The 27,741-nt window shown below is 36.1% G+C and overlaps 1 protein-coding gene across 3 annotated transcripts in view; it reads right to left on the bottom strand.

The window, feature by feature from the left end:
* Positions 1-27,741, bottom strand: part of PIK3CB (phosphatidylinositol-4,5-bisphosphate 3-kinase catalytic subunit beta) — a 179,840-nt gene that overhangs the window by 38,745 nt on the left and 113,354 nt on the right. For all 3 annotated transcript variants that reach the window (XM_061420465.1, XM_061420458.1, XM_061420451.1), the window contains exons 12-14: positions 25,810-25,860; positions 9,326-9,514; positions 2,759-2,880 (exon numbers count right to left, since the gene is read on the bottom strand). In XM_061420465.1, the coding sequence (XP_061276449.1) occupies positions 2,759-2,880; positions 9,326-9,514; positions 25,810-25,860 (362 nt within the window). The remainder of the gene's footprint in view (positions 1-2,758; positions 2,881-9,325; positions 9,515-25,809; positions 25,861-27,741) is intronic.

Below are 27,741 nucleotides of genomic sequence, written 5' to 3'. Positions count from 1 at the left end.
CCTGTTGCATGCTTATATTCACTTTCATGACTATAATAACACAAAATAAGCTGAGGATTTCGGTGGACAGAAGAGTATATGAAAAGGAGCAAAGAACAGCTATATGGGGCACTTTGAGTAAGTTAACGAGGTTGATACAAATGATGACTGTATTTACAATCAGCCCAGAGTTATAATAAAAATAGTTTTCTGATCATGCTGAAGAAGTTTACATACTCACTCAATCAGTTTTTTTAAATACAAATTCCATCAGTACCTCAGCAACTTAATTTTCCTTTCCTATCAAAGGGTTAAGTAATTTTTGATCCCAGATAATGAACGAACAATTAAAATTTTCAAATACTTTGAAGAATAAAGAGTACATTTATAAGTTGGAAGGACTCAAGGAATTAACAAAACACTATAATTAAATGAGCTGAATTAATTAAGATTGTGGCTCTCTATTTTGTATCTATCTCCAAACCATTCACATGTAAACAGTCTCATTAGAGGCAATTCCTGTAGTCAGGTTAAGATATGTTATCTCAAGTCCTCTACTTGGTGACTAGTCTTGGACAATAAACGGTTAAGAATGTAGTCTAAATCAGATGTGGAACCTAAATCTAGAACATTATTCATCTGAAAAAAAAAAAAAAAAACCTCACAAGCAGAAAATTTAACAGAGGAAGACACATTAGAATTACCTATATGGAACATGAGATCACAGCAATCTCTGCCTAGGGGTCAATATATTTGAAAACAACAATTGGCTCATTCCAAGGTGGCGGCAGGTAGCCTGCCCCTCAGGTATCCAATGCAAACTTAGGGAGGCTGAGGAACAATGGGGAGCCTCATTTTTAAAAACTATCTATACAACAATTTTAAGCTTACTGTAAAATCCATGCACATTATAAAACCTATAAATAGTGTGACAGAAGTATAGAAGGGGCTTCCTCTTTCCTAATACTTAAAAAGACGTCTCATAGACATACCTGAAAAAATATTTTGTATAATTTGCTTTGAATATCACACAATTTAAAACATAAATGATTTATTTTAAAAAGAAAAAAAAATCACTATATCCTTAATTTTCTGAGAAGTTTTGCTTTTTAAATAATCATACAGAGACTTCCCTGGTGGTCCAATGGTTAAGATTCTGGACTGCCAATGCAGGAGGTGCAGGTCTGACCCTTGGTCTGAGAACTAAGATCCCACATGCTGTGCGTCACAGCCAAAAGAAAAAAAAAAAAAAGCAAACCATACAGTATAACCCCTCCTTTTGAGGCTAGAAGGAAAATGGAAAAAATTTTAAATGCTCATTGTCTGAGATTGTCTCAGAAATGATATTTTATCAAATAAATCCCACAGATTCTCACACATGTATTACCCTAAAGGGACTATACAAACATGTTCACTGCATTGTTAATAATGGGAAATTTTGAGAAATCTAAAATGTTCTTCAATAGAGAAATGGAGAAATGTAATAAATATCTATGACAGAATATTACACACTAGTGGAAGGAATAAACTACATTTATACATAACAGGAGAAGACTACCCTCAAAAACATAATGTTTGATAAAGGAAAAAATAAAGGAAAAAAAAACTATGTAAAACAATATATATGTGACAAGACACATTTATGTAATTTTTAAATGTACAATATTACCTCATACCTATACTGTATAGATATATAAAACTGATAAAAACAGAAAAATGATGTATAGAAAATACACACCAAATTTGTGTTAACAGTTGTCTCTGAGAAGTGAAAGTAATCAGGACTAAATAAGCAAACTATGAAGACTCTGACTGTAATGTTAATTGCTTAAAAAATACTTAAAAGTAAAAACTTTAAAAATACAAATTAAGAAATTAATATTTCTTAGTTCTGGGTAGTGGACAGAAAAGAGTTAATAGAATAGCAAGCGAGATTGCTATCTTTTGAAAAAGTAAGCATACAAGGTTAGCCCTTGGCTGCCATCTGGGAATGTAGACAGGGAAGGCTTCTCACCACCCTAACAAATAAGACTAGGTCACTGCTTAAACTGTTCTGCAAACAGTACTGCTTATGCCCAACACCCATTTTCATTCTGGGAGTCTAGGATGTGGGAATATGCTAAACAGAGGTACTTAAATGACTAGGTCTTAATAAAAATCAAACTAATGAACAAACAAACTACAACCAAGTCTCTAACAAGCTTTCTGGTAGATAGTATTCAGGCATGCTGTCACGAATTGTTGCTGGGGGAATTAAGTGTAGTCAGTGTGACTCCTTTTGGAAAGAACTCTTAGAAGCATCTCTCTGGTTTCCTCTGGATTCTGCCCCATGAATTTTTCCTTTGCCAATTCTGCTCTGTATTCTTTTGCTATAATAAATCTTAGCCAAGAGTCATGGAACTGGAGAGTGATCTTGGGGACCACCAGAAGCAGTTTTTGATTGTTTTTTTGTTATAGAGAGGGGACTTCCCTAATGGTTCAGTGGTTAAGATACCATGTTTCCACTGCAGGGGTGTGGGTTTAATCCTTGGTCAGGGATCTAAGATACTATACGCCATGTGGTATGGCCAAAAAGAAAAACATCTGTATCGTGTGTGTGTGTGTGTTGGATAGGAGAGACTTGAGAGTATGAGAGAATAATAGGGAGGAAGAGAACAAATGCTTTGAACGGAATCATTCCTAGCCTGTTCCTTTCTTACAGAACATTCAAGCAGATCTCAACTTCTCTTCTCACCCACAAGTTATTCCTTGACCCCAAAAAGCCTCCTGCAGGAGATACCTCATCTGTTGCAGGCAGCCCACAGCATATTCTCGCACATACTGATCTGGATAGTTGAAATCTAGAAGCTCAAGGGCCTCCCGGGGGGGCAGTTTAGGCCAAATCTGAAGCAGTGCTTGAAGCTGTTTAAAAGTTGAAAGGAAAAAAAAGATTACTTTTCTCTCCTATAACTTCTGAACCACTTATCCGTTTTTTCTCGGTACACAGGAACAGAGATGGTCAAAAGAAAGGAGAAGTATACGTGCAATTACTAAGGCCTCAAAAATCTATTATTGCTAATATAGGTTAACAAAAGATGGTCTCTGCTGAGGTATTCTATAGGTAAGCAGGCAAAAAAGCGATTATATACTTAGCTAGAAGTAGAATGATACACTGAATATATGAATTCTACAATCATTAACCATTAAATTTTTTTTTAAAAAAGGAAATAAAGGCAGGGCAAGAGGAGAGGAGAAGGTGAGAGGAAGGGGAGGAGAGAGAAATGACTAAGAAATACTTAAAGGCCTTTGAGGGAGACTAAAGAGGGAGGGATGTATGTATACCTATAGCTGATTCACCTTGTTGTACAGAAATCAACACAACACTGTAAAGCAAATATCCTCCAATTAAAAATAAATTTTTTAAAAAGAAATACTTAAAAAAATAAAATAAAAAATAAAAAGAAATACTTAAAATTCAAATTACAAATATAAGCTGAAAAAGTACATTAATATATCAACATAAAATTATCTTGAGAGAGTTTAACAGAGTTTATATCTATCACTTTATAAAACTTTATTGACTAGAATACATTTAAATCCTTTAAATCATAGTAAGTTACCCACAGGAAATAAACAGTACCTAGTTTATTAAATACAGCCAGTTTCCCACTTACAGATGCCACTTAGAAATTATCAAGACATAGGATAAGAAAGCATCCCATGGGGGGATGACTTGGGATTACCCATGAAGGTTGGGTTCAGATGGACATGGAAACCTAAGTTCCAGAAAACCCAAATTTCTAGAAAGGATTTCATCTGCCTCCCAACAGAATGAGTGAGACTCATCAGAGTTGATTTCCTTTTATGAAGGGCTGATATTGGAAAGAGTCCCTTCCTCTTCATGATTTTGGTATCTTTATAGCTTACATTCTTATTGCAGAAGGGAAGTGGGAAGAAAAGTGGTTATGGAGGAGAATGAAACACTTTTTTGACAATTATGAGTTGTGGCTGTCCACAGCTCAACCCTATCTGACAAAGTCTTATTCCTTAATTTCTAATTTATGTCGCTGGGTTTTCTTAGGTATTACTTAAACAGCACTGACATCAAGATCAAGGAAGAAGCACAAAATGTATGCAAGACCAGAGATACAAGAATACGGCAAATAGATGGCAAAGGCTGAAGGCTTCTCTCAATTGCATGTTCAACCTCAAAGTCGTGTTGCAGGAGGTGGCCTGTGGAACCTGCTGTCTGCCTTGTCATTTGTCATTTGAGCATTTGTGAGAAACTTGGGCTTTGACAATTACATAAAAATAATTTAAATTTATTGTTTTAATTATGAAAATTACAAAACTTCTCATTAATTTCTCAAGTGCCCAAAAAAAGTCAACATCTAAATGAGTAACTAGTAGTTAAGGTATTTTCTCATACAAAACAAATTTAAAATTTAAGTTAAAGCAAAGGAGCAAAGGAAAGATATAAGCATCTGAATGCAGAGCTTCAAAGAATAGCAAGAAGAGATAAGAAAGCCTTCCTCAGTGATCAATGCAAAGAAACAGAGGAAAACAACAGAATGGGAAAGACTAGAGATCTCTTCAAGAAAATCAGAGATACTAAGGGAATATTTCATGCAAAGATGGGCTCGATAAAGGACAGAAATGGTATGGACCTAACAGAAGCAGAAGATATTAAGAAGAGATGGCAAGAATACACAGAAGAACTGTACAAAAAATATCTTCACGACCCAGATAACCACGATGGTGTGATCACTGACCTAGAGCCAGACATCCTGGAATGTCAAGTCAAGTGGGTCTTAGAAAGCATCACTACAAACAAAGCTAGTGGAAGTGATGGAATTCCAGTTGAGGTCTTTCAAATCCTGAAAGAAGATGCTGTGAAAGTGCTGCACTCAATATGCCAGCAAATTTGCAAAACTCAGCAGTAGCCACAGGACTGGAAAAGGTCAGTTTTCATTCCAATCCCAAAGAAAGGCAATGCCAGAGAATGCTCAAACTACCGCATAATTGTACTCATCTCACACGTAGTAAAGTAATGCTCAAAATTCTCCAAGCCAGGCTTCAGCAATACGTGAACTGTGAACTTCCAGATGTTCAAGCTGGTTTTAGAAAAGGCAGAGGAACCAGAGATCAAATTGCCAACATCCTCTGGATCATGGAAAAAGTGGGAGAGTTCCAGAAAAACATCTATTTCTGCTTTCTTGACGATGCCAAAGCCTTTGACTCTGTGGATCACAATCAACTGTGGAAAATTCTGAAAGGATGGGAATACCAGACCACCTGATCTGCCTCTTGAGAAATTTGTATGCAGGTCAGGAAGCAACAGTTAGAACTGGACATGGAACAACAGACTGGTTCCAAATAGGAAAAGGGCTATGTCAAGGGTGTATACTGTCACCCTGCTTATTTAACTTATATACAGAGTACATCATGAGAAACGCTGAGCTGGAAGAAACACAAGCTGGAATCAAGATTGCCGGGAGAAATATCAATAACCTCAGATATACAGATGACACCACCCTTATGGCAGAAAATGAAGAGGAACTAAAAAGCCTCTTGATGATAGTGAAAGTGGAGAGTGAAAAAGTTGGCTTAAAGCTCAACATTCAGAAAACGAAGATCATGGCATCTGGTCCCATCACTTCATGGGAAATAGATGGGGAAACAGTGGAAACAGTGGCAGACTTTATTTTTTTGGGCTCCAAAATCACTGCAGATGGTGACTGCAGCCATGAAATTAAAAGACGCTTACTCCTTGGAAGGAAAGTTATGACCGACCTAGACAGCATATTGAAAAGCAGAGACATTACTTTGCCAACAAAGGTTCGTCTAGTCAAGGCTATGGTTTTTCCTGTGGTCATGTATGGATGTGAGAGTTGGGCTGTGAAGAAGGCTGAGCGCCGAAGAACTGATGCTTTTGAAGTGTGGTGTTGGAGAAGACTCTTGAGAGTCCCTTGGACTGCAAGGAGATCCAACCAGTCCATTCTGAAGGAGATCAGCCCTGGGATTTCTTTGGAAGGAATGATGCTAAAGCTGAAACTCCAGTACTTTGGCCACCTCAAGCGAAGAGTTGACTCACTGGAAAAGACTCTGATGCTGGGAGGGATTGGGGGCAGGAGGAGAAGGGGACGACAGAGAATGAGATGGCTGGATGGCATCACTGACTCGATGGACGTGAGTTTGAGTGAACTCTAGGAGTTGGTGATGGAAAGGGAGGCCTGGTGTGCTGCGATTCATAGGGTCGCAAAGAGTCAGACACGACTGAGCAACTGAAATGAACTCAACTGAATGATAATTTATAAAAAACTAACTTTAAATTGCTTTGCATTAGAAAAAATAACCCTTTTGAGTAAATTTTAGAGGTTGATTACATTACTATTATTAATATACATTTACATAAATTACTAACTTGGATATGAAATGTGATATTCTGCAATTTACATAATAAATTATATCAAACTTATTCAACAAATAGAGTGAAATGTTAATTTTTACATTTTAACTTTTACCTTAAATCTTGATTCATTATTCTTAAACTACTGAAGAAAATGATTACCTCTTATACTTGTTCTTTTAATGTATACAGTACGTGCATGCATACAGTACATAGGCAGACTTACATACACTTACCTGTGGTATCGAAATCCCATGGGGATAGGGCTATTAAGGGAAAATTATGTAAAAATGCTCCTCAGGAGTGTAATAATGAAAAAAGATTGAGGAATACTGGTTTAACGATATGAAACGCCTACCTAATCCCAGGTTTTATCACACAATTCCTCCAAAACTCTAATGGACCAGTACTCCTTATATAGGTAAGGGGGATCGTTTTCTAAGGAACTGACACAATAGTTTAAAAAAACTCCTAGCATCCCCAGTTAACACATGGAATACACTGCTCCACAAACACAATACTGGGATAGATAATGTTATATAATAACAGAGGTTCAACTGGTATTGAAAATAGCCCTACTACTAAAAAGTAATTCTTTTAGTATGTTATTTATAATTATTAAATTGAAATATAAACATTAAATTACAAACACTCATCACTTCAGTTTAATGAAAGCTATGGAAGCAAATAGGGAAGGCAAATCTAACTTAGCCAAATAAATAGTGAAATTAGTGTCACTATTTTCACTGTTTTTCACTATAAATAGTGCAATTAACATGTAATTAATTGCTCATCTCCTGCAGAGACAACTGAATTAATTTCACTATTTATATGGCTATTGAAATCCCTTCTGCAGTATGCTAAAAGAATACTTTCCTGTGGATTAATGGGAGGCTAATCTTTTATAGAATTTTCACCCATGGCTTATACCTTCAGAATCACAGTACAAATCTGCACCAGGTTCTGACTCTCTACTTCTCTTAGGCAGTCAATTTTTTAAAAATTTTTATTTATTCACTTACTTATTTTTGACTGCACTGGGTCTTAGTTGCTGCACAAGTACTTTCTCTAGTTTCGGCGAGCAGGGGCTACTCTCTAGTTGTAGGGCATGGGCTCTAGGGCATGTGAGCTTCAGTACTTAACGACTCGCAGGCACTAGAGAGCACAGGCTCAGTAGCTATGAATGGGCTCAGCTGACCCATGGCATGTAGAATCTTGCCGGCCCAGGTATCAAACCCATGTCCCCTACATCATCAGGTGGATTCTTAACCACTTGAACACTAGGGAAGTTTAGTAATCAATTTATTGAAAATATGGTTTATATTCTCTTCTACCAGTTCAGTGTAACTGGCAATGGTATAGGACTGGGGAGGTGCCAAAACACACTATTTTTTATTCTGTTGCTCTTCCTTTCTAGACTACTAAAAGGGTGGCTTAGGATCATGAAATTCATGTCTTCCTGTACTTGCTTATACATGTTTAGGTTTTTCTATTAGAGTATCCAGTTACACTACTGACTTTTTCTACACAATGGAGGAAATTAACTTGTATCTGAAAACAACAAATTTCAGATTCACTCATGGAAATGAGACAAGTATACTAAACTCTTCAGTATAAAAATCTGTGTCCCTGGGTTTCAAATAAAAAAATACTAAGCTTGGACTCTCTTACTCTATTTTCTTACAGATAAAATACAAAACCTCTTTTTCAGATAACTTAGAGTATAGTAAGAATTTTTTTTCTATTCTAATCTATACAAAATAATAAAATGATGCATTTCTTGGCTAGGCACTTAGAAATGAATGCCATTCATGAGAAGTAGGCAAATGTGCCAACTAAAAAATTCTTATATCTTACATTCAACCATTATGGGCGTTCACAGAAAACTAACCTTGAATTTAAAGAAATAACTGGTTAGATGACAACTATATCGGAATAATTAAAATCTAGCTTTAAAAAAAAGATATCCTGACAAAAATAGCTCCTTTTCAAAGTAAGTAATGGTCATGTGGCCTAACTGTATAAACAGTTCAAATAAGGCACATCATATAATTTTGTAACATGATTCCAAAAAAAACTGTTAGACACTAGGAATAAACTCAAAAGAAATCCTTTCTAAACTTAATTTGAGAAATAAAACAATAAAGTAAAGATTTTAAAAATACAAGATTAAAAGAAATATGTATTTCTCAACTAAATTTAACTCATTATAGATTTAACAAAACAAGAAAAAATTTTAAAGACCAACTGAATTTAAGTAAGTAAGGTGAATAAATGCAGTTCTCTTAATATACCAAATGTATTCATTCTGATTAAAAAATCATTTCAAGAAATTTTCTGGAGAACACTGATAACCAAATGAATTTCGTAATGCCACTGTTTTTTCATACGTTCTTAAAAACAAAATAAAGTAGCTGAAATTTGGTGGCTTCTTCTGTACCCGAATTTTTTTCCCCTTTTCTCTATACTGCATAAAGGCAAATGTCATCAACACTACCCAACTTTAAATAAATAATAAAAGTGATGTTTTATATCATTTATGATATAAAATGTTAACTTCTAAAAATAGAGGTTAATTTCAAACAATACATATGCATTTTAGACATTCATTGCAAAGGGTCTTAAGATGAAAACCTACAAGTTCATTGATAAAGCTGGTAAAAGTAACCCAGGATCTACCATATGCTGGTAGAAATTATGGATGATTATTCCAAGACCTAAGTTTTAATTATCTTTAGTAAAGGACATAGAAAACCTATTCAGAATTTGGGATTTTGAAATCTTAAAACTTTCTGGACTACCATTTAGATCAGAAGGTCTAAGAGTTTAAAACCTGTAAACTTCTACAGAAAATTATACAACCTATAGAAACATACCTTTGTAGGAAAGGACAATTTACATGAAATCAATAAAGTAATATAACCACCAAATGGAGTTACAAAAATGATCTCTTGTTACCTGAGCAACATCCTCAAGTTTATTCCACTTGATCGACAGCAGCAATTTAGGCAACGCGTGTGGGAAATTCTCTCTGCAGTCTTGTCGCAAAGTCCAAATAAGATCCATTTCATTCTCACACAGTTGAGACAAAGGATCCCTGTCCAAGATTTCTTTCAGTACAGCAAGAAACTTCTTTCCACCTCGACTCTAAGAGAGCAAAATTACTCGTTAGAAAACTAAATCGTGTAAACATCGCAAAGAGTCGGACACGACTGAGCGACTGAACTGAACTGAACTGAACTGAAACCTTGAACACAGGGGTTAGGGGCACCAACTCCCAAGCAGTAGAAAATCCCTAAATCCGTGCATTTAACCAAACCACGAATAATGTGGTACTGTAGAATGTGTATATTAAAAAAAATTCACTTGATCTGCACAGCTCAAACCCGTGATGTTCAAGGGTTAATTATACCAGGAATTTTTAAAATAATTAATGAACTTTAAAATGTAAGATACTAACAATCTAATTCATTAAAAACTTGGAGCTTCCTTTAAAAGTTTTATTAAGCTGAGTATTAAATTTGTAAACTAAAGATGAAGGAAAAATTATTTTTAGTTTTTTAAAAGAAAGAATTAAAAAGAATCCTCTTTTAAAGTCCATGTACAAACACTAGGTGGCAGAATTGCAATTTGGATTAAAAAGAAGTCATCTTTGAACTGAGTTTCTCTCTTTTGAAATTTTTAATTGCTATAAAAAAAAAAAAACCAAAATCAAAGATGAACCAAATATATAAAGTTTTTTTAGAAAAAAGTAATGGGTGCCTTCTTAGCTCTGAGGCACTAAACCATTTAGATTAAGAATTGAATCTTGGCTAAAATCAAACATTTAAAAAAAATCAGTTATCCCATTTTCTTTCCTAATCCTTTTAAGAATATATTAAAATAAAGAAAATGGACCACACTGTTTATTCAATCCAGACTCTGAATTAAGACTAACATGAAAGAAAGAGATACAAAATTTCCCAAATATAAAGAAAAACTATAAAATTTAGGCAAAAATGTATCTCCGTTACCCCACCCCCTCAAAAAATCTACAGAACTATCTGATAAAACTGTGTAAGGAGTTATTAATATATTCTATTACTATGCTATTTGGTACTTGAAATTACTTTAGCTGGGATTTCATATCAACATTAAACTGAATAAACCAAACTACTAACTTTCTAAAGTACTGAGATTCAAAATAGTATATGTATATGTTAAAAAGAATTAGGATAACATAATTGCCCATAGAGAAAATCTGAAACAGTCAACCAAACCACCATTGGAACCAATAAGCAATTACACCAAGTGTGGGATACAAGGTTAATACATAAAAGTAAATCATCTTCTTATGTATTAGCAATACACAAGTGGAATTTGAAATTAAACAACACAATACCATTTACATTATTACCCCAAAATAAGTCAACAGGTATAAAGTTAACAAAATAAATACAAGATCTATATACAGAAAACTACAGAACTCTGATGAAAGCTATCAAAGAATTAAATAAATGGAGTTATATTCTATGTTCATGGATAAGAAGACTCAATACTGTCAGTTTTCCTCAACTTAATATCAATAGATTCAATTCAAACCCAATTAAAATCTCAGTAAGCTATTATGTGGCTATCAAAAAACTGATTCTAAAGTTTATATAGAAAGGCAAAAGACTCAGAAGAGTCAACACGTTATCAAAGAAGAAAGAACAAGGTTAAGGTCAACATGACCCTTAGGGTCAACATGACTTAGGTAAAAATAAATGTGAAATGCAAAACTATAAAACTCCTAGAAGAAAACAGGAGAAAATCTAAATGACCTTGGGTTTGGTGATAACTTTAAACATATAACACCAAATGCATGATCCATCACTCAAAAGAATTGATAAGCTAAATTTCCATGAAATTTTAAATTATCTGCTCTCCAAAAGAAGCTGTCAATGGAATGAAAACACAATCCACAGACTGGGGGAAAAAATGTGCACATATCTTAAAATAAAGGACTGGTATCCAAAGTATACAAAGAACTCTTAAAACTCAACAGCAAGAAAACAAACAATAGACAAGAATACAGATCAAAGACCTGAACAGATACCTCATCAAATAATAAATGCAGATGGTAAAATATATACATATATATAAGGAAATCAGTTCTGAATATTTATTGGAAGGACTGATGCTGAAGCTGAAACTCCAGTACTTTGGCCACCTGATGCAAAGAACTGACGAACTGGAAAAGACCCTGATGCTAGGAAAGATTGAAGGCAGGAGGAGAAGGGGACGACAGAGAATGGTTGGATGGCATCAACGACTCTATAGATATCAGTTTGAGCAAGCTCCAGGTGTTGAAGATGGACCAGGAAGCCCGGTGTGCTGCAGTCCATGGGGTCACGAAGAGTCAGACACAACTGAGCGACTGAACTGAACTGATATATGAAAAGATGTTTAACATCACATGTCAACATGGAAATGAAAATTAAAGCAAAAATGAAATATGACTACATACCTATTGCTACTGCTACTGCTAAGTCACTTCAGTCGTGTCTGACTCTGTGGGACCCCATAGATGGCAGCCCACCAGGCTCCCCCATCCCTGAGATTCTTCAGGCAAGAACACTGGAGTGGGCTGCCATTTCCTTCTCCAATGCATGAAAGTGAAAATTGAAAGTGAAGTCGCTCAGTCGTGTCCGACTCTTAGTGACCTCATGGACTGCAGCCTACCAGGCTCCTCCGTCCATGGGATTTTCCAGGCAAGAGTACTGGAGTGGGTTGCCTTCGCCTTCTCCTATTAGAATGACCCAAATCCAAAACACTGACCATATCAAAAGCTGCTAAGGATGTGGAGCTACTCTTATTCAATGCTGATGGGAATGCAAAATACTACAATCACTTAGGAAGACAGTTTGGCAATTTCCTACAAAACTAAACACTCTTAGCAATCCAGTATCACACTCCTTGGTTATTTATATTTACCAAAAGGAGTCAAAAGCTTATGTCCACACAAAAACCTGCACATGGATGTTTATAGCAGCTTTATTTAAAGTTGCCAAAACTTTGGAAGCAACCAAGATGTTTTTCAATAGGTGAATGGGTAACTGAATGGATAAACTGGAATACACAGAAAGGAAAACTATTTAGCACTGAAAGAATTTAGCTATCATGTCACAAAAAAGACACAGAGAAACCTTAAATGCATATGACTAACAGAAAGAAGACAATCGGAAAAGGCTATATGTGAAATGGCTCCAACTACAACATTCTGAAAAAAAGCAAAACTATGGAGACATTAAAAAGATCAGTGGTTGCCAGGGATAGATATGTCATTATGCATGTGTGCATGCATGCTCAGTGTGTCTGACTCTGATACCACATAGATTGTAGCCACCAGGCTCTGTCCACGGAATTTTCTAGGCAAGAATACTGGATTGGGTTGCCATTTCCTCCTCCAGGGAATCTTCCTGTCCCAGGGATGCAACCCACGTCTCCTGCGTCTCTTGCATTGGCAGGTGTTTTGTTTATGACTGCACTACCTTGGAACTCCTATATGTCATTATACATTTGTCCAAACCCACAGAATACACAACAGCAGGAAGGAAATCTAAGGCAAACTATGGCTGTTGAGTGATAATGATATATTAACGTAGATTCGTCCCTAGTAATAATGTACCATTCTGATGAGTGATGCTGATAAAGAGGAGGCCTATATATGTGATATGTGCAGGGGCAGAGATATATGGAAAATCTCTGTACAGTCCTCCTAAATCTGTTTCTAGTCTAAAACTGCTCTTAGCAAAAATAACCTCTTTTTATACACATGTATCCATACATACACAAACGCTCTATCTCCTCCCATGTATGAATTACAGTGGGTTATATTCAGAGCCTCAATCTAAAAAAGGTATGCTTTATTTCATGAACGTGACTGAGTTTCTTTGAAAAATGATCATGATAAATAATCAGAATTTGAAAATGAAACTCCTACACTTACATATAAAAGTGAAAGCTGATATTGCAAACAACGAAGAATATAAATTGTTCATGCGAGAGAAAGGCAGACTGCTGTTGAATTAAATAGTGAAAAAAGCTAGCAGACCTACTATAATCTCATGGATCAAAATAAGACTTTACAGACCTGCTACAAGTAAATATCCTGAAGACACAGTAGTAAAGGAAGACGGAAGAGCAATGAGTTAGCTGTGTAATTTCACTGTGAATGTTTACTGAGCTATGAAAAGCACAGTACTGAATAAGCCCAAGGTAAAAACAAACAACTACCAGAAATGTTGCAGTAAGCAAAAAAACTAAGAACATTACATTCTTTTACAAAACAATCAGCAATGAAAAATTATATTGCAGTGCAATTGAAGAACTTATACTCATGTTAAGATGCTTGAATTTAAGTTATGATGGGAAAAAAATGAAAATTAACAACCATATTCTCTTAGTTTTTATGTTTATATTTTTCAACTCATATACATATTATGAATTATTGACCAAAATAAAACACATCATATGTATCCTGCCATGAGCATATGAAAAAAGACTATGGCTCTTTCCCCTTGCTCACTGGAGCTAAGGGGTCAGGGGCCTGGAAAATTCATCTGTCATATTCAGAGAGGCTAGAAACTCAAAATGTGTTAGCAATACGCTATTAAAGGACAGAATTAACTATGCAATGGCCAGACTGGGGACCTGACAAACACACAGCTGAGGATGAGACAGCCCATGCAGTCATGGCTGGTGGGATAGAGAGTGACAAGACAGTTAAATGACTGGGAGATTAATTACAAACAGAGATTGAGCAAATAAGTATGTTAAGGTTGATAGGAATCAAGATTACTCACTGTCAGAAAAGGTAAATTAAAATATATTAAGGCACAGACTAAAAAGAAATCCTGTGGTAGTGAATCCAAATAAGAGGCAGTGATAAGAACTCTCGGTTTTCAGTAGATAGATAAAGCAAAAAAACCATGTCTCGGTGCTTTTTGTTGTCGCTTAGTCACTAAGTCATGTCTGATTCTTCTGCGACCAAATGGAGTGTAGCCAATCAGGCTTCTTTGTCCACTGGATTTCCCAGGCAAGAATACTAGAGTGGACTGTCATTTAGTTCCCCAGGGTATCTTCCTGACCCAGAAATCAAACTTCCATCTCCTATATTGGCAGGTGAGTTCTTCACCACTGAGTCACCAGGGACGCTCAAATATGCAGCCGAACACATACTACCTAGCTTTGTTTCATGAAACGACCTAATGCAATTGCATGGCAAGGACAATGAGAATACTGAGTGCCCAGAATTTGGAATCTAAATACTTTTGACAAACAAAAGGAATCAGGATTTCTAGGAGGAATGACTGAAATCAAAGTTCAGTTCAGATCAGTTCAGTTCAGTGCAGTCGCTCAGTCATGTCCGACTCTATGTGACCTCATGAATCACAGCACGCCAGGCTCCCTGTCCATCACCAACCCTAGGAGTTCACTCAAACTCACGTCCATCGAGTCTGCGATACCATCCAGGCATCTCATCCTCTGTCGTCCCCTTTTCCTCCTGCCCCCAATCCCTCCTAGCATCTGAGTCTTTCCCAGTGAGTCAACTCTTCGCATGAGGTGGCCAAAGGACTGGAGTTTCAGCTTTAGCATCATTCCTTCCAAAGAACACCCAGGACTGATCTCCTTTAGAATGGACTGGTCGGATCTCCTTGCAGTCCATGGGACTCTCAGGAGTCTTCTCCAACACCACACTTCAAAAGCATCAATTCTTCGGCGCTCAGCTTTCTTCACAGTCCAACTCTCACATCCATACATGACCACAGGAAAAACCATAGCCTTGACTAGATGGACCTTTTTTGGCAAAGTAATGTCTCTGTTTTTTAATATGCTATCTAGGTTGGTCATAACTTTCCTTCCAAGGAGGAAGCATCTTTTAATTTCATGGTTGCAATCACCATCTGTAGTGATTTTGGAACCCCCAAAAATAAAGTGTGACACTGCCACTGTTTCCCCATCTATTTCCCATGAAGTAATGGGACCAGATGCCATGATCTTCGTTTTCTGAATGTTGATCTTTAGGCCAACTTTTTCACTCTCCACTTTCACTTTCATCAAGAGGCTTTTTAGTTCCTCTTCACTTACTGCCATAAGGGTGGTATCATCTGCATATCTGAGGTTATTGATATTTCTCCCGGCAATCTTGATTCCAGCTTGTGTTTCCTCCAGCTCAGCATTTCTCATGATGTACTGTGCATATAAGTTAAATAAGCAAGGTGACAATATACAGCCTTGATGTACTCCTTTTCCTATTTGGAACCAGTCTGTTGCTCATGTCCAGTTCTAACTGTTGCTTCCTGACCTGCATATAGGTTTCTCAAGAGACAAGTCTGGTGGTCTGGTATTCCCATCTCTTTCAGAATTTTCCACAGTTTATTGTGATCCACACAATCAAAGGCTTTGGCATAGTCAAGAAAGCAGAAATAGATGTTTTTCTGGAACTCTTGCTTTTTTGATGATCCAGCAGATGTTGGCAATTTGATCTCTGGTTCCTCTGCCTTTTCTAAAACCAGCTTGAACATCTGGAAGTTCACGGTTCACTTACTGCTGAAGCCTGGCTTGGAGAATTTTGAGCATTACTTTACTAGCGTGTGAGATGAGTGCAATTGTGTGGTAGTTTGAGCATTCTCTGGCATTGCCTTTCTTTGGGATTGGAATGAAAACTGACCTTTTCCAGTCCTGTGGCCACTGCTGAGTTTTCCAAATTTGCTGGCATATTGAGTGCAGCACTTTCATAGCATATTCTTCCAGGATTGGAAATGGCTCCACTGGAATTCCGTCACCTCCACTAGCTTTGTTCATAGTGATGCTTTCTAAGGCCCACTGGACTTCACATTCTAGGATGTCTGGCTCTAGGTCAGTGATCACACCATTGTGACTATCTTGGTTCTGAAGATCTTTTTTATACAGTTCTTCTGTGTATTCTTGCCACCTCTTCTTAATATCTTCTGCTTCTGTTAGGTCCATACCATTTCTGTCCTTTATCGAGCCCATCTTTGCATGAAATGTTCCCTTGGTATCTCTAATTCTCTTGAAGAGATCTCTAGTCTTTCCCATTCTGTTGTTTGCCTCTATTTCTTTGCATTGATCGCTGAGGAAGGCTTTCTTATCTCTCCTTGCTATTCTTTGGAACTCTGCATTCAGATGTTGATATCTTTCCTTTGCTCCTTTGCTTTTCGCTTCTCTTCTTTTCACAGCTATTTGTAAGCCCTCCCCAGACAGCCATTTTGCTTTTCTGCATTTCTTTTCCATGGGGATGGTCTTGATCCCTGTCTCCTGTACAATGTCATGAACCTCATTCCATAGTTCATCAGGCACTCTATCAGATCTAGTTCCTTAATCTATTTCTTACTTCCACTGTATAATCATAAGGGATTTGATTTAGGTCATATCTGAATGGTCTAGTGGTTTTCCCTAACTTTCTTCAATTTAAGTCTGAATTTGACAATAGCGAGTTCATGATCTGAGCCACAGTCAGCTCCTGGTCTTGTTTTTGCTGACTGTATAGAGCTTCTCTGTCTTTGGCTGCAAAGAATATAATCAATCTGATTTTGGTGTTGACCATCTGGTGATGTCCATGAGTAGAGTCTTCTTTTGTGTTGTTGGAAGAGAGTGTTTGCTATGACCAGTGTGTTCTCTTGGCAAAACTCTATTCGCCTTTGCCCTGCTGCATTCTATATTCCAAGGCCAAATTTGCCTGTTACTCCAGGTGTTTCTTGACTTCCTACTTTTGCATTCCAGTCCCCTATAATGAAAAGGACATCTTTTTTGGGTGTTAGTTCTAAAAGGTCTTATAGGTCTTCATAGAACTGTTCAACTTCAGCTTCTTCAGCGTTACTGGTTGGGGAATAGACTTGGATTACTGTGATATTGAATGGTTTGCCTTGGAAACAAACAGAGATCATTTGGTCGTTTTTGAGATTGTATCCAAGCACTGCTTTTCGGACTCTTCTGTTGACCATGATGGCTACTCCATTTCTTCTAAGGGATTCCTGCCCACAGTAGTAGATGTAATGGTCATCTGAGTTAAATTCCCCCATTCCAGTCCATTTTAGTTCGCTGATTCCTAGAATGTCAATGTTCACTCTTGCCATCTCCTGTTTGACCACTTCCAATTTGCCTTGATTCATGGACCTAACACTCCAGGTTCCTCTTCAATATTGCTCTTTACAGCATCAGATGCTTCTATCACCCGTCACATCCACAACTGGGTATTGTTTTTGCTTTGGCTCCATCCCTTCATTCTTTCTGGAATTATTTCTCCACTGATCTCCAGTAGCATATTGGGCACCTACTAACCTGGGGAGTTCCTCTTTCAATATCCTATCATTTTGCCTTTTCATACTGTTCATGGGGTTCTCAAGGCAAGAATACTGAAGTGGTTTGCCATTCCCTTCTCCAGTGGACCACATTCTGTCAGAAAACCAAAGTGGGATAAAGAAATCACCAGATGAGGCTGGAACACTTTCTTGTGCCAGAAAGAAGTAGATGCTCAAAGAATGATGTCGACAGATCAAACAGACACAAGATAGAACTTGAGTTGCCACAGGCAAAATCTGGGTCAAATCTGCACATTAAAATTAACTATGTCATTAAATGAAAAAGAAATCACAAATTCAAACTACTATAATTTTTTTAAGTAAATAAATGGGGGGTGGGGGTGTGAGAAAAACATCTACCCTACAGTATACGTGAACTAACAAACCCAAAAGGAAAATAAATTTGAAAATCACACTTTGGATACCATTGTAATTAATACTGGTTCAGACAATCTGTATTAATAAATACTAAAACAAGTGGGTGAAAGTTAGCTGTGAAACAGTATGTTTCCTAAGTTGCAAAATAAGTCCACAAATTACTCACTTTATTAACTTCGTAGTAGAAAAACCTAGTGGACACTATCCTAACCAAGCAATAATAATTAATATCAACCGTAACAGAAAAACAACAACAACAACAACAACAAAAAGAGCCAAAATGACAAATTGACATTGTTTGCCTGTGAGTAAAACGCAGTAAGGACACATCACCACTTAAATTTGCTCAGTTGTGTCTGACTCTTTGCAACCCCATGGACTGTAGCCCGCCAGGCTCCTCTGTCCGTAGGATTATCCCGACAAGAATACTGGATCGGGTTGCCATTTCCTCCTCCAGAGGATCTTCCCAACCCAGGGATCAAACCGTCCTCTTGTGTGTCTCCTGCATTGGCAGCAGATTCTTTACCACTGAGTTATCAGGGAAGCCCCCACCACTTCAATGTATTCATGCTAAAAATGCATCGCTAGAATCCAATCATGACAAAACATTAGGCAAATCCAAACTGAGTGACATTCTACAAAGTAACTGATCTGTATCCTTAAAAAAAATCAGTCATTAAAGATAAGGAAAGACTGAGGAACTGTTCTAGAATGAAGGAAACTAAAGACACACGTCAAAGAAATACAACAAGTAATCCTGGGTTGAATCCTGGGCCCAAAGAACACTACTGAGACAACTGGCTAAATACGGAATGGAATGTGGGGAACAGACAATAGAACTGTATCAACATTATTTTCTTGATTTTCATGAATTGATTCTGGTTAACTATGAGAATGTCCTCATTTTTAGGAAATATACACTGAAGAATTAAAGGATAAATGGCATAATGCATGCCACTTCATCTCAAATGATTCTGAAAGAAAGGCACACATACACATGGAATGATAGAACAAATATGGCAAAGTGTTAATAGTTGGGGAAGTTGGAGAAAGCTGTACGGGAATTCTTCATATTCTTATCTCAGGTTTTCAGAAAGTCTGAGATTTTTTTTTTAATGTTTGCTCCTTTCTTCCATCAAATGGAGGGCATTAAAGATTCCAAATCATTCTATTAAGAAAACATTCTAGGTAGATCCCCAGAACCTCTGAACTAAAGGCTGAGTCACTATCTGCATTCACAGAAGCCAGTCGTTAAGATTTTGTGCCTGAGATTCAGCAATAAGAAAATAAAACTTTTTAACACACATGTTTTAGATTAGAGCAGGGTTTCTAACCCCCATGCTGTCTCATAGGAGGATGGTCCTGTGCATTGTAGGAAGTTGAGTAGCACCTGAACTCCATTCACTACCTGTCAGAAACAACCTCCAGTGAGCTGAGACAAATAAGAAAACTTCTAGAAGTACTAAATGCCCCACTTGAGGCAAAAAAAAAAGCCGCAGGTTGGGAACTACTGGCTAGGAAGATCAAAAGCTGCCAATTCAAGAATCATAATTCACAAAGATCCCATTTTTTTCTGTTCTACAGATATCCCACAATCTTTGGCAACTATATGTTTTTAAAAATGCAAATAGCTATTAGGCTTAACACTTTCAAAAGAACAGAAGTGCTGTTGAGAAGGATATGAAAAATCAAGAATCCTTTTGCAGTTGGATTTTGCAGGTGGGAATGTAATATGAAACAGTTATTTTAGAAAACAATGGTAGTTCCTCAAAAGATAAAAAACAAAATTACCAAATGATCTAGTAATTCTACTTATGGGTACATAGCCAAAAGAACTGACAGCAACATCTCAAAAATATATTTGCACACTCATGTTCATAGCAGTGTTATTCACAATAGCTAAAATGTGGAAGCAAACAAGTGGATAAACAAAATGTACTAAATAAACTGGGTATTAGTGGCACTAGTGGTAAAGAATCTGCTTGCCAATGCAAGAGACATGGGCTGGATCCCTGGATGGGAAGATCCCGTGGAGGAGGAAATGGCACCCTACTCCAGTGCTCTTGCCTGGAAAATTCCACGGGCAGAGGAGCCTGGCGGGCTGCAATCCATGGGGTCACTTAGAGTCTGACATGATGGAGTGACTGAATATACACACACACATATACACACACACACACACACACAATTCAACAAGTGAACTTACCATGATCTTATTAAAGAATGTAACATGCTCTTGACATATACACGAAGAGAGGATTAAAACAGTGGAACGAGAACATAGTTCTCTCTATTGCTTTCATTCAAAAAGATGAAGTATTTTATGTATTTAAAAATACTCAGCAGTAACAGTTCTGGGATATAAAAGAAAGTGCCTAACATAGGAATCCTTTACTGAGAGAAAGCAGATAGGACCAGGGATCAGATCTGCTAAGATTGAAGCGGTAGTGAGAAACACAGTTCCAGGATACATTCCAGCTTAGAATCAGAGGATTCAAGGAATGAGAGGTGGCCAGGGGGAATCATCAGGGAAGTTAGTTGTAACCGATCTGCAGGTGGAGCAGCTGCTATGGTCACATATGCCCCTTGCTCTGTTTGTGCTGAGCTGAAACAGCAATGGGATCAGCCCAAAACTGAGGTGAGGAGCAGGGTACTGAGTACTTGGGAGACACTTGATCTCAGAAGGGAGGAAATCTTCACATACAGGAAACTCATTTTCAGCACAGCCTACCCCAAATCCTACAGACACTGAATGCAGGTTACAGTGAATAAGCAAACAACCAGGGAGCCACAACTACAAAAGAGCTAAACTAAGAATCACCAAACACTGAGAAAAGCCAAAATAAGAAGAAAAGACAGATGCCAAAAGAAGAAGCAAGACCACTTTAAAGTTAAAGATTGTTTTATTCCTCAGAGAGAATTAATGTGACAGAATAACCATGAAAAAGGAATAAACAGAAATCTTTTAAAAGATAAAAATCTTTTAAAAGATAAAGAAACAAACTCCTACCTGACTAATCATAAGAAACTGCAAGTTAAAATAATGTGACATCAGTTTATGTTCACTGAATCAATAAATTAAAAGGGTTGGCAGAAATGCAAAAGGATAGAAACTCTCCCACAGTGTATTTTAACTCTTTTAGGTTATGCAACTTGATAGAATTCTTACTTAAAAGAAGACAAACCTTTCAACCTATAATTTTATTTGTATAAATTTATCCTACAAAACACAAACATGTATAAAGACATATGAAACATTTACTGCAACAAAGCTTTAGTAGAGAATAAATGGAAATGAGCAAACATACATCAGTGGAGGTATGAATATTTAATAACTAATTGTATCAGTAATTAATGTCATGAAATATTAACAAGGCTTTCATAAAGAGAGAAGTGGAACTCTTCCTACAAACATTACAAGATCCATAAAATGCATTGCATGAAAAGGAAGAAAATAAAAAGATCTCGAACTTTTAAAAAAATATACAGATATGTACACACAAAGCTAAACTGTTTATACACTTATCTCTAGGAGAGAAAGGTAAGTAGCAGTTAGTAAAAAACTTACATTTTGGTTCCATATAGTTTATTCATCGTACTATGACAAACCTAGACAGTGTATTAAAAAGCAGAGACATTACTTTGCCTACAATGGTACGTACAGTCAAAGCTCTGGTTTTTCCAATAGTCATATTATGGATGTGAGAGCTAAACAATAAAAAGGGCTGAGTGCTAAAGAATTGATGCCTTTGAACTGTGGTGCTGGAGAAGACTTTCGAACGTCTCTTGGACACCAAGGTGATCAAACCAGTCAATCCTAAAGGAAATTGACCCTGAATATTTATTGGAAGGACTGATGCTGAAGCTGAAGTTCCAGTACTTTGGCCACCTGATGTGAAGAGCTGACTCACTGGAAAAGACCCTAGTGCTGGGAACAACTGAAGGCAGGAGGAGAAGGGGACGACAGAGGATGAGATGGTTGGATGGCATCACTGACTCGATGGACATGAGTTTTGAGCAAACTCCAAGAGATGGTGAAGGACAGGGAAGCCTGTCGTGCTACAGTCCATGAGGTCGCAAAGAGTCAACGTGACTGAGTGACAAACAACAACTATGTTCCCACTAAAAACAAAAAAATACAGCAAACCTGGACAAGAATATTGCATCATCATTAAGCAAAGAACCTCTGATTTATATAAGATAGCAGTAGATCATAGGAGAAAAAACACAAATTAATTTAGGCTTCTGATATTCAAAGAGCAATATTAAGACTAATAAAGGGTAACTAAAAACAGGCATGAGAATGAAGACAGGTGTATATACATGTTATCTCTTAGACTGCAATTGTATGCTTCCATAATTTCCAGACAAGCTGAAAAGTGTATACTTGTAATAAAATTATTTTATTTCATTAAAGAGAACTACAGTTGACCATTAAACAACATGAGGATTAGGGATGCAGACTCTCAGCACAGTCAAAAACCATGTATAATTTTACAGTTGATACTCTGCATCTGAGGTTCTGTATCCACAAATTCAATCAACTTGAAGGTCACGCGGTACTGTAGTATGTATTTAATGAGAAATCTGTGTGTAAAAGGACCTATGCAGTAACCGTGTTCTTCAAGGGTCAACTGTACTTTGAAAGTATTTGTAGTAGGAGTTACTTGCACTGCAGAGCTATGGACATTTTGGAGAACTCTATAAAAAGCATAAGACAGCCTGGGAAATATCCAAAACAATCTTAAGAAAGAAGAACAAAACTGGAGCAATCACACTCCCTGACTTCAGACTATACTACAAAGCTACAGTAATCAAACAGTATGGTACTGGCACAAAAACAAGACACACAGATCAATGGAAATGAACAGAAAGCCCAGGAATATATCCATACACTTACTGTCAACTAATCTACAAGAAAGGAGGCAAGAATATACAACAGAGAAAAGACAGTCTCTTCAATAAGTAGCCTTGAGAAAACATGGACAGCTATATGTAAAAGAATGAAATCAGAACATTCTCTAACACTACGTACAAAAATAAACTCAAAATGGTACTATTAAACTCCTAGAGGGAAACATAAGCAAAATACTCTGACATAAATTGCAGCAACATTTTTTAATCTGTCTCCTACAGTAATGGAAACAAAAGCAAAAGTAAACAAATGGGAGCCAGTTAAACTTAACAGCTTATGCACAGTAAAGGAAATCATAAACAAAATGAAAAGAATTTACAGAATGGGAGAAAATATTTACAAACAATGCAACCAACAAGAGATTAATTTCCAAAATATACAAACAGCTTATACAGCTCAATAAAAAAAATACAAACAAAAAAATTTTAAATGTGCAGAACACCTAAATATTAATAGCTGTTTCTCCAAAGAAGACATACAGATAGCCAACAGGCACAAGAAAAGATTCTCAACATTTCTAATTATTAGAGAAATACAAATCAAGACAAAAATGAGGTAGCACTTCACACCAGTCAAAATGGTAATCATCAAAAAGCCTATAATTCATAAATGCTGGAAAGGGTGTAAGGAAAAAAGAACCCTACTACACTGTTGGTGGGAATGTAAACTGCTGCAACCACTATAAAAGACAGTATGGAGGTTCCTCAAAAGACCTAAAAATAGAGTGGCTATATGATTCTACTATTCCAGCCCTGGACATATATCCAGACAAGATGAAAACTCTAACTTAAAAAGATCCCTGCACACCAATGTTCACAGCAGCACTATTTACAATAGCCAAGACATGGAAGCAATGTAAATGTTCACTGACTGATGAATGGATAAAGAAGATGTGGTATGTATACACACATATATACACATCTTACAATGGAATATTAGTCATAAAAGAATGAAGTATTTCCTACTGTATAGCACATGGAACTATTCAATATCCTGTGATAAAACATAATGCAAAAGAATATGTACATATATGTGTAACTGAATCACTATGCTATACAGTAGAAATTACCACAAAATTATAACTATACCTCAATAAAATAACATTTAAAAACAGAATGAAACATTGCCACTTACAGGAAAAGGAATGGACCTAGAGATTATCACACTAACTGAAGTATAATTCACTTAGATTATCACACTAAGTGAAGTTTTATCTACAAAACAGAAATAGATACAAACACCAAAAAACAAACTTTACAGTTACCACAGAAGAAAGTTAAGGGGAATAAATTGGGAGTTTGGAATTAACAGATACACACAACTATATATAAAACATAATAAAGATCTATTGTATAGCAAAGGGAACTATATGCAGTATCTTATAATAATCAATAATGGAAAAGAATCTGAAACATATATATAAACTGAATCACTCTGCTGACATCTGAAACACTGTAAAGCAATTGTACCTCAATTTAAAAAGGGCTTCCTTGGTAGTCCAGTGGTTAAGAATATGCCTGCCCATACAGGCAATACGTGTTCCAATCCCTGGTCTAGGTAGATTCCACATGGCACAGAGCAACTAAGCCCATACATCACCACTACTGAGCCTAGGCTCTAGAGCCCACAAGTAGAACTATTGAAACCCATACGCCCTATAGCCCCTGTTCTGCAACAATGAGAAACCCATGTGCTGCAAGTACAGAGTAGACCCTGCTCATTGCAACTAGAGAAAGGCAGTGCACAGCAAGGAAGACCAGGGCAACCAAAATTTTAAAAACAATTAAAAAAATTTTTTTAATTAAAGAAAAAAAGAAGAAGAAGAAAGAGAAATGAAGAAGACACCCTGGGCCAGACGTTTCTCTAACTACAACATTAAATATTGCATTCATTCTGTACAAATAATAAAAGCATATACATTATCTCCATTTGCCTCCTGGCTTCTAACTAATGACCATTCTATATAAAGTGGCATTACTATAGTCACTTGAAAACTATAAACTGATGACATGAAAAGAAAATATCAGATTAAAACTCAGAAAAGTCTTAAGGTTAAAGCAGAAAAAATTATTATTAAAAAATATAGATGGTAGAAATATTACACATATTGTAAACAAAATAATCTATTTTGAAGTCTTTGGGCAGAAACAATGGGAATGTTGTGCATAGCAGAGACTGCTATTTATCTGTCAATATGCACTGTCCCCTTCTAGCTTTATTAACTATAATCTCTTATTCTTAGCCAAGTACATGACTGTCGGCCAAAGACTACATTTCTCAGTCTCACTTATCGTTAGGTACGGCCTCTAGTCTAACTTTTCCTGTTCCTGCGGTCCAGAAGGTAGTAATGTAGAAAGTTGAAGCACCAATAATAAACGAGATAAAACTACATATTAACATAAAAGATCACCAAAATGCAAGAAACCTGGGTCTCCAGCAGTGCAAAACCTGCCTTAAATATATCTGCTCTATTATGTCAGAGAAGTTAAGAAAATATAACCTCCTCATTCAACTGAATAACATTCAAAAGATGGTATTGTTAATTTATGAAGTGTCAGAGCATCCATCACAGACCAGCTGCTGAACCTGTGCTTGAACCAGCAAAGTGCTTACTAACGAAACACAGACCAACCTGAAACAGCAGCCATTTAACAAAATATTAGCATGTACATACTCATGTACACTCAGACTATTCTTCCATATGAGTATGGTCTTCCATAAGCACATTACCATAAATGACATGAAAGTGAATAATAATAAGCACAACTTTGTAACACAGGCTACTTTAAAACCTTGATACTTACTGATACATTAGCACTATCACTGCTTGCAATCTCAGCTGCTTTTTCAATAATCTGTCAAAAAAAATTGAAAAAATTAAAATTTGGCTCTTGTATTTGTAAAATTATAAGTGTAAATATCTAGACTTGTACATAGACTTATACATCCACATGTACAGAGGCTACATATGATATGGAATTTCTATGGTTTATAACCTAAGCATGAATTTTAAATGCAAAGTGGTATTATCTTGAAACACTTGACAAACTCTTTACTATAAAGGACTATTGACTCCCAGAGTATACTAGGATTCTCTATAGATAAAATAAGCAGTGCCTAGTATATACGAACAAATTTTTAATATAAGTAAATATTTTCTGGTTAAGAAAATGCAAAAGTATGTAATAGTTGGGAAATGGCAACCCACTCCAGTATTCTTGCCTGGAGATTTCCATGAATGCAGGACCCTGGTGGGCTACAGTCCATGGTGTCTCAAAGAGTTGGGAACGATTTAGCAACTAAATGATGTAATATTTACCAAACACAGAATAAGTTTTTATCATTTTCTCATTTTCTTCTGAATTAGCAGATAACAAAAGCAGAAGTAATGTCAAGAGAAAACATAAAAATATTTTCTGAATTTAGTAAGTTCAAAAGAGGCTCTGATTCTTGAAAAGATGGGGACCCCACTGTTCTACTGGAAAGGCTCAGCAGGTAAAAAAAACCTGAAAACCCATATCTAGTTACTGAGTTAACTAATTCTCTGCAAATAATTTAATTGCATCCATATGTATAAAGTACACTGGTAATTTCCATCCTATTTCATAAGGTTGTTATGTGATAAAGTTATATCATAGTTATTAATATTAAGCAATAATCATAAAAGTAAGTTGAAACATAAAATGTATACAAGTGGGTAAAGCAGAAAACATTAAATAAAAACGTAAGAAATTTTCACTTTTTATATCTGCATTGTTTTTTAAATGATCATATATGCAATTGTACAATTAAAAGAAAACTAAAAAATATAAATATATTATACACATTTAAAGACTAAACTTTCCATCCTACGTAGATCTTCAAAGACAGACTCTCAAAGGGATCAAAAAGGCAAAAGTATAGTTTAATAACCAGGTGTAGACAATTCTGTTGACAACAATGCTGAAATAGAACATTTCAAAAAACTGGACTTCTCTTAAAATATTAGATTAAAAATACTTAAAATTACACAAGATGTTAGATTTGTAAAACCACTTCAAAAAGCATTTCTTTTGATCCAAAAGAAATTATAAGTGACTGCTGAACACATACAATAACTGAAGACAAAAAAAGTCTGAGCTTGGACTATTAACTGTATCACAAGTAGCTATAGCTTATGTATAAATTCCTAATCTGAAGAATAAAGCCACAAAATAAATGTAATAGATGCATCAAAACATACCTTCTACCCAGTGTACACTAAAGTATATGGTTCTTGACATATTTGAGATTTCTACTGTAATAATCACAAATTTTAATTTGGTTGTATATTACTGAACAGAAAAAGATTCAAGAAGAAAATGAAAAATTATGTCTATGTGGATAAAATTCAATTAAAATGAAAGTAAAGGAAAAAATATTTGTTGGTACAGAATGTTAAAATACAATTAAGTGTATAATATATTAATTGAAACTGTACTATAGCATAAATGTTTAAAGACAGCTTGGACTCAAATGACTTAAGTAAATACAATAAACTTCTTATTTATTATCTGAGAATTTGCTCAAAGATTTCCTCACAAAGATCAGCATCAATCATACCTGAAACAAAGATGCCAAACCTGAAGATAAAACCTATGACAGCTTAACTCTCTTAGCATGTAAATGCTCACAGCCTAATTTTCAACCTCCACCAGACACTCTCCATATCCCGAAGACATGCAGCTTTTACACTAAAAAGTTATATTAAGAAACAG

Source organism: Bos javanicus, chromosome 1 (genome assembly GCF_032452875.1).
Source record: "Bos javanicus breed banteng chromosome 1, ARS-OSU_banteng_1.0, whole genome shotgun sequence".
In the NCBI taxonomy this organism is placed as follows: Eukaryota; Metazoa; Chordata; class Mammalia; order Artiodactyla; family Bovidae; genus Bos; species Bos javanicus.
Note: the sequence above shows the minus strand (reverse complement) of the source record. Positions and strands in the feature narration are given on the sequence as shown.